At 50.9% G+C, this 14,739-nt stretch overlaps 1 protein-coding gene across 1 annotated transcript in view; it reads left to right on the top strand.

Annotated features, from left to right (window-relative positions):
- Positions 1 to 1,056, top strand: part of MYBBP1A (MYB binding protein 1a) — a 51,837-nt gene extending 50,781 nt beyond the window's left edge. Inside the window, exon 27 of the mRNA XM_044430366.1 lies at positions 266 to 1,056. Coding sequence (XP_044286301.1) covers positions 266 to 674 — 409 coding nt within the window. The 3' untranslated portion in view covers positions 675 to 1,056. The remainder of the gene's footprint in view (positions 1 to 265) is intronic.
- Positions 1,057 to 14,739: the final 13,683 nt, after the last annotated feature.

Raw genomic sequence — 14,739 nt, 5'->3', positions numbered from 1 at the left:
CGCGTCCTGCCTTCCTCTGCAGGGGAGAACAGGTCTCTTCCCACCTCCGTGTGACGCCCCCTCACGTACCTAGCATAGAACACTGCTATGCTTTCTGTCTGCTGCCAGGTCTGCAAGGCTATTTTAAAACCTCTCAATCGCTGGTGTAAGCCTTACATGTGACCTTGGACAGGGCTATTATTTCGGCTGCCCGGCTGAGAGTCTTTCCTGAGTGCCGTGTTTCTTTACATAGCGTGGGGTCCCCATCTCCGTTCTTGTTTTGCAGGCGGCCTGTCAAGCAGAAGGCAGTGGCCCAGCCAAAGGACGAGGTGGTGGCTGAGCCCCTGAAGCGGAAGAAAAAGGGTTTCCTCCCAGCCACCAAGAAACGCAAGAACCGGAAGAAGCTTGTGCCCGGCCAGCACCAGGAAGCCAGCCCCGAGAGCGGCGGTCAAGGGGCCCCCGCAAGTGTGGCTGCAACTGCCCCGGCGGGGAAGAAGCACAAGAGGAAGAGGAAGAAGGAGGGCCAAGTGGGAGCACAAGGGAAGAGCCACGCTTCCAAGGAGGGACCGCCAGCCAAGAAGCCGACGTGGCCACCGGGACGTGCCGGAGCAGCCGATGGGCAACAGGGCAAGAGGAAGCGGCAAAAGAAGGGGGGGAAAGCAAAGGCTCCGTCTGTGACAAGTGGAACCGACTGAGCGCTGGGCGTGCGGATTTGCATGTGGACAGAGACAGCGTTTTGCACCGATCAGTTTTACTAATTTATCCAGAGCCGTTCTCCATCTTTTGACTCAGCTCACAGAGTTGCAGGAATACACCGCGACAGGCTGGACTCCTACCCCAGCTGCTTTTTTCCAGGAAAAGTGACTTTGGAGCTAGACGGAGTTGGCCTTTACTGGTTAACAGACTTGGGAGCTGGATTGCAAGTTCCGGTTTTATACTGAAGCAACTTATTTTGTTTAATGCTGATCACCTAATGCGTAAGCTGCTCCTGAAAACTTTTATGATTACCAGTAGCTTCGCAAAACAGCGGGGTTCAGGATGCGCTCCCGTCAATTAAATAATATAATGTTTTCATGATGGATGACTCCAAGTTTCTTTACTATTGTATGTATGTATGTATGTATGTCATTGTTCCGACAGCACTTGTTGTATTGGTACTCTGGTACCAGTATAACTGGATGAAGAAAAATGTTTGATAAAAAGAGGGCATGGCCAGGCCTGTGTTAGCAAAGACTCAGGTTATTCTCTGCACCCACCTGTCTCTGAGAGAGAAGTGCAGGGGGAATAAGATAAATGCATATTACATAACAAGCCCAGCTCATTAGAAAAGTGCCCAAGGATATTTTTAAAAAATGCATTATTCTGCCATTAATTAATCCTCATAAGCTACAAATGAGCCAGATCCCAGATCATGCATATACTTTGTTTATAGTTCTGTGGTTAATGATTTCTCAAAACATTCCAAGCTGCTCACCCGCTGCAGACTGAATTTACATCTTACATTCCAGGCTCTGCTTGGGCTGTGACGGCTTGTTCGTCTTCTGACATAGGCCTGACATTGTGGTCCTATGCAATGTATAGTGTGGAAGCCTACATGGGAGTGAGACACATTGAATTCAATGACACACCCCCAGGAGGGCCGAGGACTGCCGGCATCTCAAGCACCGCCTTCCGCAAGTGCACATCCTCCAAACAACTCCCAAGGATCTCCAGTGGACTGCAGTGTCTGCAGAATTCCGGAAGCTGTTAGTCCGGCATGTCTGGAGAGCGCCAGTCCAGGGGAGGGGTTCCCCCAATTTAAGTTGTACTTGTGGAATGGCCCAAATGTGCAAGATGGGACATTTGGCATGACACAAGCCCAAGCGATTTCTTGTGGGGGGGGGGGGCTTGTTGTGCCACCCGAAAGCCCCTTGTGCTACATTCGACTTTTGGAAACCTCAGTGAGAAACCTCCAGTCTGTTCTTCGGTCTCCCCACTTCACCCTGGTTTCTCCCGTCATCCGAACCCGGCAATGTGGTTTGCACGGTCCTACCACAAAGTCCCTTGGAAAGCGTGGCCGCAGGAGTTGGCTCGGTGAATTTCAGGCACGTGGCTGATGGGATACAAGGGTGGAAGCCCCGCTTGCGTGGAAAACGCCTAATCCTCTGCCAGGCACGTCCGGGGAGAAAACATGGACTGAGGAAACCGTGCAGGGCTGCTCGTTGTGACGTGTGAACCTTCAGCAGCAAGCACACATTCAGCCTTGGAAGACAATGTGAAGGCAGGCACGCCGGCCCAGTGGCGGGATCCAGATGCAGCTGACCCGCTAGTTTTCCGCTTGCAACGCTCCGGTTTATTTTGCATGTGATCTGAGCTGGCAGGGGACAACACGTGCAAAGCCCAGCTTTTAATTAAGGTTGATTTTGGCAGTGTTTGGGAAGAAATGGCTGTTCTCTTCTCTTGATGCAATACCCTTTCACATCCTGCTTTTATGTGTTCCTCGCGGGGTGTACGTGGGGGATATTGGATATTATGTAGGCATGTAGGAGGCTTGCCCACACACAGGCCATTAGTTCCCCTCTTTTTAAATGCACTGCTTAATTATTCTTTAATGATACAGGCAGAGTGGACCCTCCCCGTGTGGGAGCTTTAAAGACATAGCTGTTCATCCATTGTGTGTGAGGAGAGAGTCCGTACCCTTCCGAGAACATTCACAATAGCTGTTGAAAGTTTCTAGCTAGGAAAAAGCCAAGCCTCTGTTGGTGCAAATGAGCCGCCTTAGCAAGCAGCTGGGCGGCTCAAGCTGCCAGTCCCCTTGAGGCAGGGAACCACGGCAACGCTTCATCTGCATCTCTCATGGCGGGGGCTTTTTGACGTGGGCAGAAGCAGCCACGCTGTCCCAGATGCCGTGCCTCCTCTGGGCCGTAAGAAGAGAATTCAGCATTGGTGCTAAAAGATGGCTGCTGCCAAGGGCAATGGCATCCTTCCCAGCTTCCCCAGGGAGACGCTCATACCAGAGCATCCTGGGTATTTGGGGGGTCAGGCATGGCCACCTGCTTTTCACAGGGCGAGTTGCTAAGGGGCGAATGTTCTGCAATATCCATTAAGGAGTGGTCCCTGCGACGAAGAGTCCGTGTGGCATCTCCTGTTAGAGCCAGCCACACCCTTGCATGGCAAATACCATTCCGTTCCTCCTCCCTAGCTTCCCATTGCCCCTGCCCCAACGTCTCTGGCCACCAGCCAGCCCTTTAGGGTCCAAGCACACCTGGCTTTCATTGCACGGCTTTTGGGATCCTTCTGCCAGCATTTGGGACCTTCCTGCACATCTTCTTGTACTTCAGTTACGGAACGGCACCTCCTCTTCAGCCCACCTGCTGGCAGCCTCTTGCGGATGGCCGGCGCTGTTTCGCGTTCACTCCTTTGGAGACAGAATTTCCTATTAGTGTGTGTAGGAAGGACCTGCTCCAGCCGGCCTTATTTGTGTAAGTCTTTTGTCTGGTCATTTTGCCCTGAGGCCATTTAATTAGTCTGGACATCTAAGCACATCTTCCAGGAGTGAATCCATGTATACACGGCAATGCACAGACTCGAAGACTTCGTGCATTATAAAATACAGCGTTGACTGAGCCAGGGATGAGGGGAATCCTAGTGCAACCCAGTGGTGGGCACCAGCTCGCAGAAGAGGAATGTGATGCGTGCATGACTGTCCTTGTGGTAGGAAGCGTTCACCCTCCTTTGCAAAACCAGAGGGTTTGCTTGCAGGCCCTGCCTTCATCCATGGAATTCTGATTCCCCAAATTTTGCTGAATGTGCAGATGGCAACGGCAGAATCACAGAAGAGTAGAACTGGAAGGGGCCCACAAGGCCACTGCGTCCTCATATGCTTGGGGTTTGCATTTATTTGCATGGGCTCCCCCATGAGCTTTCCCCTGCTCTCTTTTGCAGGTACGCACACTCACACCCTTGTGTCTCCAGTGAGTAAAGGCATGACTTGATGTCCTTTTGTAGGTGGTCCTTCTACCTGTCTGGATAAGCCTAATGGCTCCCATTGTTACAATGCACTGAAATTCCAGACCTTTCAGTCCTTTCCTCCTGTAACACCGTCAATCCCAGTATCCTCTCTTGGGATGCTTTGTCCCCACCCGCCAATCACAAACCTGCCAACTCAGCATAGCAAGAGGTCTTCAAAGGTATTCAAAGGGTGTTCAAAGATAGGCTGGACATGCACACGGTGGGCATGTCGTGAGTGGAGCCGGCTGGAGCCGGGGGTCAGACTAGATGGCCCGGGAGCCCCCGTCTGACTCACTCTGTTTCTATGTTTCTTCCCAAAACATCTTTCTCCTCCAGTGCTTTCAGCCTTACATGTGGGTGCAGATCTGTCCCATCTTGTCCTTAACTTCCCCGATTGCACAAGTGTGCATAGACCGACAAGCTCGCCTTTCTCTCAAACTCACTTTCTTCTCTTTTCTTCTGTTGCACTTGTATTAAATTTGCTGGCCTCAACCGGGCTTGCCCCTGAACAGGCATGCCAGTAAATGAGTTGATAAATTGAGCGGTTAACGGCTCAAATTCCCAAATGTGGCTTCCACAAAGTGCCCAAAGCTTGATTTTTTTTATATTCTGCTTTTATAAAACTTTCATAGTCAGAATAGTGGAGTTGTTCAGTCCACTTGCTACCTTTTTAGTACCTTGTACCTATTTCGTATCGACTTTGCATCACTTTCCTACAATGAGGACTTTAAGTTAAAAGTCTGCAAGAGAGGATGCTTATCTGGCACTGAGAAACTTAGCTGGTGGCCCAATCCAGGCAACTGGGGATCATGGGACTTCCTTTGCTTCTGCACCCACACGCAGAGAACTTGAGCTGCATCTGCTTTGCACCTTCTCCGAGTTTTATTTATTTATTTATTTATTTATTTAAAACATTTCTATGCCGCCCCTTGCCGAAGCCTCGGGGCGCCTTCCAACACAATAAAATACAATAAAATACAAAAATAACAATATAAAATTAACAATATAAAATAAATAACAATATAAAAGAAGTTGCCCTGGCCAGATAAATAAGCAAATATTGTTAACAATTAAAATGACGCTTAAATGAAAAGGTCTTCGCCTGGTGCCGAAGAACAAATAACGATGGCGCCAGGCGGACCTCTCTGGGGAGCGCGTTCCATAGATTGGGCGCCACCGCAGAGAAAGCCCTCCTCCGAGTACCTACCCTCCTAATTTCTTTCACAGAGGGTTCCCGGAGGAGGGCCTCTCCCGCAGATCTCAAGGGGCGGCTGGGCATATGTGGATGTAAGCGCTCCTTCAGGTAGCCAGGACCCAAGCCGTTTAGGGCTTTGTAGGTCAGAAGAATCTCAAATCTTCCAGCACACTCAAGCCGTTTTCATGATGGGTTGTGCACAGGCCAAAATGGGCACATCCAGCTTCAAGGGCTTTACCAGGAAATTGGAACTGGTCCTTCCAAGCTTTATTTTAACTGCTTTTGTTTATTTTTGTACCACCCACAAGCTAAAGCACTCTGGATGATGAATAACAGTGCCCAAAGCAATAAAGCAGTCATACAATTGGTCTGTGATGCACAATTGGAAAACCGCTGAAGAAATTTAAAAGCAATTTAGCAACAAAACCGTTAGTTCTTTGTTGGTAAATGCGGTGCATTTGTTGGTATTTACTATTTCACAGTAAAACAAAAGTAGCTGCTATCCCAGGAGGTTAAGGACTCAGCAGGTTTTCCCCTGGAATATAAAAAGTAACAAGGACGACGCAGAACTTTAGGGCCTCCGATGAGAGAAAAGGTGTGCATTATGAGGCGCACCTGTGTTAAGACCAACTCAAAGCTCACAAGCCAGCATGTACCCTTCCAAAACCTTGAGATCTCAAGAGGGACCTGGCGGGGATGAGAAGAAGGAAAGCACCTGACAAGTCAAAGACCCAAATTCCTGGCTTGAGGAAGCTCCTTGCTTCAAAAAATCACACAAAAAGATCCAAGGACGGCTGGAGAATTCTGCTCAAAAGTTTCACGTTCATTCCTACAGCTTGCCTCTCCCTCCTCACACTTAGCTCCTCGGGCAGATCGATTCCACTCCCTACAGTCCTAGTCATTAAATATTTTGGGACTGAGCACCGAAGCGGTAAGGGGCGGATTGTTTGTACACATATTTGCAAAGGAACAATGAGATTAAGGTCTTTTTCTCAACTCTGTATGTTTACTATATAACATTTTTGGCTGTGAAGGACAGGCATGTGATCTCCACAGACACTAATTCACAGCTCTGAGAACTGTAAAACCAAACACCTTTGACAATCTCTTCTAGATAGAAAAATGGCCCGATAACCTTACAGATTCTCCGGAAGAGCATGACATTGTGAATGGATTCATGGAATTCATTTACCAAAACTTTTAAACCTTGCATGAAGATACCGCCTCACGCTACATAATTTTTATCCGCCCTGCAGAGAGCTGAGATCTCCTCCTTTATGCATTCAAAGCCACAGACCTTTTCCTTGCAAAGCCTTCTTTATGGACCAAAAGCACAAAACACCCAGAAGGAATCTCTGAGCGTGCACAGGGCGGTTTGGTGAACGCAATCTGCTATTCACCTCCAGGAACTTGCCTTAGGAGCATGTTGTCTCCTGCCCACTTCCATAGTCTGTCCAGATCCTTTTGGATCTGGAGTACCTGCTCCTCAGTTATGGCCACTGCCCTGGTTTTAGTATCGTCTGCAAATTTGATCAGCAGACTGTTCATCCCTCCTTCCATATTGTTGATGAAAAGATTAAACAGGACCTCCCTTGTCTCCAGGTCGGGGCAGCACACCGCCGTCTCAGTGCCCCTCGGCAGGGAGTCCCCAACAACAGTCACCCGCCGCCGTACCTTCCCGGTGCTGGTGGGCGGCCGTGCCCTGGCCCTCGCCTCTCCCGCAGCGGCCCCCTTGCCGCCTGACATCCCAGGCTGGGGGTCCTGCTGGTCCCCCAAGGCCTCCTCAGCCCCAGCCTCCCCAAGCGGAGAGAACCTGTTTCCCAGCTCCAGATCGGTGCCAGGAGGAGGAGGAGGCCGTGCTGGCCTCCTCCTCCTGTGGGTGACATGCCTCCATGTCTCCCTGGCTGCTCCTCCTGTGCCCCCCCCAACCCTTTGCCCGGAGGGGGGCTGCTCTGGGGAGGCCTGGAGAGCTCTCTCGGCCCTCAGGCCCCTCACCTCCTCCTCTAGCAGGGTCACCATCTTGCACTGAGGGCAAGTGTACCACTGCCTCTCCTGGGGGAGAAGGGCGAACATGTCGCAGCTCTCGCAGCGGACAGCAACACCCGTGACTCCCGCCAAGGCCGTCTCCTGGTCTGCCATCGGGATCCCTTCTGAGACCCTACCTTGGTCCCCTGCCTTGTGAGTCCTGCACTTCCCCTCACTCGCCCAGTTCTCCCAGACGAAAACCCACTCGCGCACACACACAAGGATAAAATAAAAATTTAAATTGGAGGGAAAAAAGCAAAGCAAAGCAAAGCAAAGCAAAGCAAAGCACCCAAAAACCAAAACTCCCCAAAAAACCCTTGGCCCCCAGGGAAGGGAATCCCCAGGCAGCCCAGGCAGCAGACAAGGGGTGACGCCTTTTAAGCCGCTCAGGCCGGTGGCCCCGCCCCCTGCTTCCTCCTGGCCCTCTGGCCCCGCCCCCTCCTCTCACTGCTCCTGCCCCCCTGCTCCTCTGCCCAGCTCCTACCTTGCTTCGCTGGTCCCCTTAGCGGACTCCCCCAGCCTCTGCCGCTCTGCCAAGAGGCAAGGGCCAAAAGGGATACGCATCTCCGCTTCTCTCATCCCAGTGTCTCTGCCTGCCCCACATTCCCAGCCAGCCCCACTCCTGTTCTCCCTGACCTTCCCCTGACTGAGAACGAGTGCCCAAAACACCCACCTTTCAGGCTCCCCACACCTGTCTGGAACCTGCGACATGCACATGGTGGGCATGTCGTGAGCGGAGCTGGCTGGTGCCAGAGGTCAGACTAGATGGCCTGGGAGACCCCTTCTGCCTCACTCTGTTTCAATGTTTCTATGTAACAGTGGCTGCCGGTCAGTGTCCATAAGATGGGGCTAGATAGACCAAGGGTGTGCAGAACGCTTTCCTATGCCCTCCCTTTTCTTCCTGCCCCCACCCAGGGAGCTTTTTGCAGTATCTTGTCTGATAAAAAGATGTGGACAGCTTGCATGCTGCTTGTAATGACTGAGTTGTCAGAGCAACATACGGACTGAATAAAAGCCCGTATTGGCCAGTACAGGTTTTGCAATTTTGCTTTTGGTTAAGATGGAGATCTCTTTTTGCATTCATCTACTGACAGCATTTCTGAACCCCCTTTCTAGAGATCAAGCAAGGCCCCAAACATAAAATGCATCATAGGGAAAAAAGAAAAATATATTAAAATGCATGCTGATACAATTGCAATATAATTAAAAAGCTTAATGTTGTAAACAGCCAGGAGAGCTCTGCTTGTGGGATGGTTTTGAAATGAAAGCAACAGTAACGACAAAAGCCAATTCTGAAATTTTGTTTTGAGCCTTTCCTTGCCTGCATGGAGAGGAGGGACCAGATACAGCTCTGAAGGGCACGTATTTGATGTGCCCACGGAGAAACACTTGCTTTAACATTCTGCTGTTTCAAACATTTCCCTTTCACTGTGTGTGTGCAGCTTCCCGATTTGATTTCTGTACCCTCAGTCCACGTCCCAGTTTCTGTCCACAGTGTACCTGCCATTCATGAAAGATGTCAAAATCCACCTAAAGCTGGTTATTAAAAGGCCATGCCCCAATTAAAGGCCTTGGAGGTGACCCCTCGGCCCCCGAAGACTCGCTGTGAGCGATGCCTTGTCGTAAATTCTGCAAATTGGCACGGCACACGGCAGATGGAGGTCACGGCCTCTTCCAGCGCATGGAATGGGACTGATCCAGCGCGGGGGGTGTGGCAGGCAGCGGGATGGGTTTGGGTGATGCTTTCTCCTCTCCGGAAAACGGATGTGATGCTTGTGTCGCAAGGAATGGAAAGAACTGCAAAATGGACCTGAAGGAAGCCCAGTAGCGGGGTAAATCGGAGGGCCATCCTTCCCTCTCACCCAGGGGTCCTCACCCTTTCCTTCACCACAGACCCCCTTTAAATACCCTTTGTGGCTGCGGACCACTCAAGATTTAAAGCACTAGACTGCATCAAGTATTTATTTCAATTTTCCCATGATGGGGCTTCCAACTGGGAGAAGAGGGGAAAACTGTTAATCCGTTAATGCATGCACTCTTATTATAATACCGTTATGGCAATGATGCCATGTGAATTTCAACCAATAGTGCCAACACTCTTTTCGCTCAAATGGCCTATTTTACGGTACTTTGACACGCTAATTCCAAATTTGATGTCAATTTTTACATTAAAATTTGATGAGAAGTGTTTACAGTTCTTACCTCCTCCCTTGTTTGTCTGTGTTCAGTCAAGCCATCAGAACCACCCAGATCTTCGGCATTACATAATTAGATATACAGGTGATTCCATATTAGCAGCGGAAAGCAGGGATGAGTGGAAACCACTGCGGATGAAAGAGAGAAAGGGCAAAGCAGGGCGGCGGCTGAACACGAAGGAAACAAGACTCTGGACTGCGGAAGGATTTACTGCCAACAAGGAAGAAACTGAAACTGTGAAAGATCACGCGTTCAGCGGCTCTGTCGTTGATTGAAAAGGAGACTGCGGCGGAGAAACTTGACGAAGACTGAGACTTGGGAAGGCAGTGGTGGAAGAACTAGAAACTATCACGTGGAAGGACAGTTTCCAGGAGACCAAGATGTTCCCGATCAGTGTCTTGGCATGAATGCTGGGCAGTGAAGAAAACAGGAAGAAAATGAATGCATTCAAAACATGGTTCTGGAGGACAGCTTTGTGGATAGGTTGGAGTGGGTCCTAACTCAAAGCAATAACAACAAAAAATGGTGCTGTTGTACTTCGGGCACATCATGAGAAGGCAAGACCTGATGGCGAGAACCATCCTGCTAGGGAAAGTCCAAGGCAGAAGAACAGGAAGACCAACCAGGAGATGGACGGACTCAGCAAGGAAGGCATCAGTACCTTGAATTTACAAGAGGTGGGGAGTGCAGTGTAGGACAGGAGGTTTTGGAGATGACTTGAGAGCCCAGAGCAACAACCAGGAGTTGCAGAATCACAGACTGCAAGAACAGCCTCGGTGGATCAGGCCAAAATCTATCTAGCCCACCATTCCGGTCCCACAAAGGCCACACAGTGGCGTCCACAAGGCAGACAAGAGCACACCAATGCCCACAGCTTATGCAGCCCAGTAACTCCCTCTGCTACTAAGTTATATGCAGCCATTGTGACTAGTAAGATTTGGCCTTCTCCTCATTTACCCAATCCCTTTATCATCACTGTCACCTTGCATGCATAAGCTGCCCTTTTGCCTCTCGCAAGGATGCCAAGCCAGCTCCCAAGGTGCTCTCCTGTCTATTTCATCCTCACAACAACAGTCCTGTGAGGTAGGCAAGGCTGAGAGTCTTACCTCACTGCTCAAAGTCACCTGGTGGGCTTCATGGAGGAGTTGGAACTCCAGATCTGCGGAGTCCCAGTCCAGGTTGCTTAACCACCACACCGCACTGGCACTCTTCCGGGTCATCCCAGCTCTGTGTCCTAGTAGCAACTGTCCTAGCCTGATGAGGAGCTGGGTGAAGAAGCCTTTCTCTCTATGTGCCTTGGCTTTATCTCCCACCATTCGGCTCAGCTTCCTGGAATGACCCCAGGTTCTGGAGAGAAATACACCCTTCTTCCGTGCCATCTTCCCCACACCATGCCTCTGCCCTGCACCCCTGTAATGTCGTCTTCTAACTTGCCTCTTTTCTCCTCAACTAAAGAGCTCCAAATTTTGTAACCTTCGCTAATAGCGGAGCGGTTCCAGCCACTTGATCATTTCGGCTGACCTTTTCTGCAGGGTCGGAAAGGGCCAGGAGACTGATTGGAACTGGGCCTCTGGGGAACTGCCTCGTTTCATAAATGTCAGACTTCGCCTAGACATCTGGAGCTTTGCTGGCGTCCAACACGCTCTCCTGCCTTCCTGTCAAGAAACGGCAATGACTTCACTCGCCACTCGTCGTCTGCAAGCAGCCAAGCACATTTTTTGCCCATCTCAGGAGGGAATCCATCAAAAGATGGCCCAGCGTGCCAGCAGACATGTGCCAGCCCAGGGGAGAACGTTCCAGCAGCGCAGTTCTGGGCCGAAGCGGTACCCACCCAGGAGCGCGGCAGCAGCTGCGGTGCCTGTAGAAAATGATCCATTGACAGGGACTTTGTGATTCCGCTTTCTGTTTTTAAAGGCATGAAGGGAATAGACCGAAGCGGCACATGCACAAACAAGAGAACACTGATTTTCTTTGTGCTGATGTTGGCAGCAAGAGACGCCGGAGGAGAAGAGTTGGAGAGCATCTCTGTGTGGGAAGGGACCACAATGTTCTAGTAAACAGATGCTTTGTAACTGGTTCAGCCCCTCAGGAGGAATTTTAGAGCTGGAATAGCCCTCAGAAGTAATCCATCTCAAGCCCTCCAATATTACCTGTGCAGGACAGCTCCAGTCGGCTCTTCCAAGTTCAAGTCTGTGGCTTCTTTGATGGACTCTCCATTTCATAGTTGGTCTCCTTCTCTCCCCTTCTCCTTCCTCCAACCTCCAGCCAGTCTTTCCTTCTCAGGATCTGCCTACAGCAGGACAGCTTCATTTTTCTCCCCTTTGCTTGCAGGCAAAAGCTGACCTGATCTGAGCAGGGCCCACCTGCTTGTCTTTCTCGGGGGAGAGACACAGTAATTATGGGAGATTTCAGTCTCCCGGATATTACTTGGGAGACTCACTCGGCGGTGACGGCCAGGTCACGTCGCTTCCTAGAAGCTACGGAGGGAGGGTTTTTCACACAGAGGGTCCGAGAGGCGACGAGGGGGGGAAACATCCTTGACTTGGACTTGACCAACAGGGAGGAGCTGATAGATGAAGTACAGATTAGGGGAGCTCTGGATGCGAGTGATCACTCCATCCTTTGCTTTGAGATCAGGGGCCTGGGGACGTGCAGCAGGTCGAGCACTAGAAGCTGGGACTTCAAGAGGGCCAACTTTGGCCACTGAAGGCCAGACTGGGGAAAGACTCCTGGGAAGGCAAGCGAGTTGAGGAGGGGTGGATAGCACTCAAAAGGGAGGTTTTGGAAGCGCAAGCCTTGACGATACCTCTAGTCAGTAAGGTGGGGAGGCGGAGGAGAGGCCGCCATGGATGCGAAAGGAGGTGGTTAGAGGGATTAGATGAAAGAGGAACCTCCGTAGGAAATGGGTACTGGGGGAAATAGACAAAAGGGTATACCGGGAGGAGGAGGCCCGTTGCAGAAGGATTCTTCGCAAGGCTAAGGCTGATGACGAGCTGAGACTTGCCAAGAATATCAAGAGCAACAAAAAGGGCTTCTTTCAGCATGTAAATAGGAAGAGGAAGGGGAGACAAGTGGTGGGACCACTAAATAAGGAGGAAGGAGATCCAGTGACTGGTATGTGGGAACAAGCACAGATGCTAAATGACAATTTTGCCTCTGTGTTCTCCCCAAAGCAGAACGGGGGAGATCCGCATAGGAGATTAGATGAGGCTGGGGACTTAGCACAGATTAGAGTCACCCCCCTTGAAGTCAAGGGGCTCCTCAGGGCATTGGACATTACAAAGGCGCCAGGCCCTGACGGGTTACACCCGAGAGTACTTAGAGAGTTGGCAGGGGCTCTCTCACGCCCGCTGGCCTCCATTTTTGAGGCCTCATGGAGAACGGGTGAAGTTCCAGAGGACTGGAGGGCGGCGTCAGTGGTCCCAATTTTCAAAAAGGGTAGTAGAAAGGACATGGGGAATTATAGACCGGTTAGCCTTACGTCCATTGTAGGAAAAACAATCGAAAGGCTCATCATAGAGAGAGATCTAGTGATGCTAGATAGGGAAGGGAGGCTGACAGCCACACAACACGGCTTCCGCAAAAACAGGTCCTGCCAGACAAACCTTGTGGAATTCTATGACAAGGTTTCAAGATGGCTAGATGGAGGGGATGCAGCGGATGTGGTATACCTGGATTTCAGCAAGGCCTTTGACAAAGTGCCCCATGATATCCTGGTGGAGAAATTGAGGAGTTTTGGGATACACCAAAGCACTGTACGGTGGATTAGGGCATGGTTGACTGACCGAAAGCAGAAGGTAACCATTAGCAGGGAATCATCAGGATGGTGGCCAGTGACAAGCGGGGTCCCCCAGGGCTCTGTCCTGGGGCCGATCCTGTTTAATCTTTTCATTAATGACATGGAAGAAGGGGTGAACAGTCTGCTGATCAAATTTGCAGACGACACTAAAACTGGAGCAGTGGCCACAACTGAGGAGCAGGTACTCTGGATCCAAAAGGATCTGGACAGACTATGGAAGTGGGCAGGAGACAACAGGATGGCGTTTAATGTGGATAAGTGCAAGGTCTTGCACTTGGGGCATAGGAATAGCTGTCATAAGTACAGGTCAGGGGACAAGTGGCTGGAGAGCAGCACTTGTGAAAGGGACCCCGGGGTGCTGGTTGACTGCAGGCTGAACATGAGCCAGCACTGTGATGCGGTGGCCAAGAGGGCGAACGCCACCCTTGGTTGCATAGCCAGAAGTGTGGCTTCTAGATCGAGAGAGGTGTTACTACCACTCTACACGACTCTGGTGCACCCGCAACTGGAGTATTGTGCTCAGTTCTGGGCCCCTCATTACAGGAAGGATATAGCCAGGTTGGAGTCAGTGCAGCGCAGGGCCACAAGGTTGGCGGCCGGTTTGCAGGGGAAGCTGTATGAGGCGAGACTGAGGGAACTGGGTCTCTTCAGCCTGGAGAAGAGGAGACTCGGAGGGGATATGTTGGCGACATACAGGTATGTGAGGGGACGTCACATGGAGATGGGTAGAAACCTGTTCTCCCCTGCAGAGGAAGGCAGGACATGCTGCAACGGAGCAAAGCTCAGGGAGCCAAGGTTTCGTTTGGATGCCAGGAAGCACTTCCTGACAGTTGGGACCCCGAGGGTGTGGAATGGGCTTCCACGAGAGGTCGTTGAGGCCCCATCGGTGTGGGTGTTCAAGGAAAGGCTGGATGTGCACATAGTGGGCATGTCGTGAGCGGAGCTGGCTGGTGCCAGAGGTCAGACTAGATGGCCCGGGAGACCCCTTCTGACTCGCTCCATTTCTATGTTTCTGTCAGTCCAGAATGTCTACAAAGCTCTCCTCCAGCAGCATGTTTCCAACGCATCCACTTTCCTCCTGTGAGCTTTCTTCACTGCCCAACTTCCATACCAAGATGTAGAGTGCAGGAATCAGGAATCCAATAGTGTGGATGATTGTGACCTTGGTCTCTAGGAAAACATCCTTCCACTTGATCTTTTCTCATTCCTCCACTGTTGCCCTTCCAAGTCTCCGTCTTCTCCGAATTGTGTGGCTGTAGTCTCATTTGAATTGATGACTGAGCCAAGGTACCGATACCTGCTCCCAGGTAAGTTCATGTGGCATTGTAGCATATTACCACATCTCGGAGTCAGCCCTCCGTCTGTGAGTCTCCTCAAAGCCTGTACCAGTGGGAGCAGTTGTAAAGACCGCTGGAGGAAAGCAGAGAAGTTTAACTTCAAAGTCAGCATCTCTTTCAACTTTCTGCTGAATCCTCCAGCTACAGTGTCTCATCACAGGATGTGGTAAGTAGGCAGGCAGTGGTGGAAAAGATGAAAAGTACTGGCAAAGAACAAC

This window comes from Varanus komodoensis, unplaced genomic scaffold (genome assembly GCF_004798865.1).
Source record: "Varanus komodoensis strain SLA01 unplaced genomic scaffold, ASM479886v1 scaffold20_1, whole genome shotgun sequence".
Taxonomy (NCBI): domain Eukaryota; kingdom Metazoa; phylum Chordata; class Lepidosauria; order Squamata; family Varanidae; genus Varanus; species Varanus komodoensis.
The sequence above is the reverse complement of the archived record's forward strand: the minus strand, read 5'-3'. Positions and strand labels throughout refer to the sequence as shown.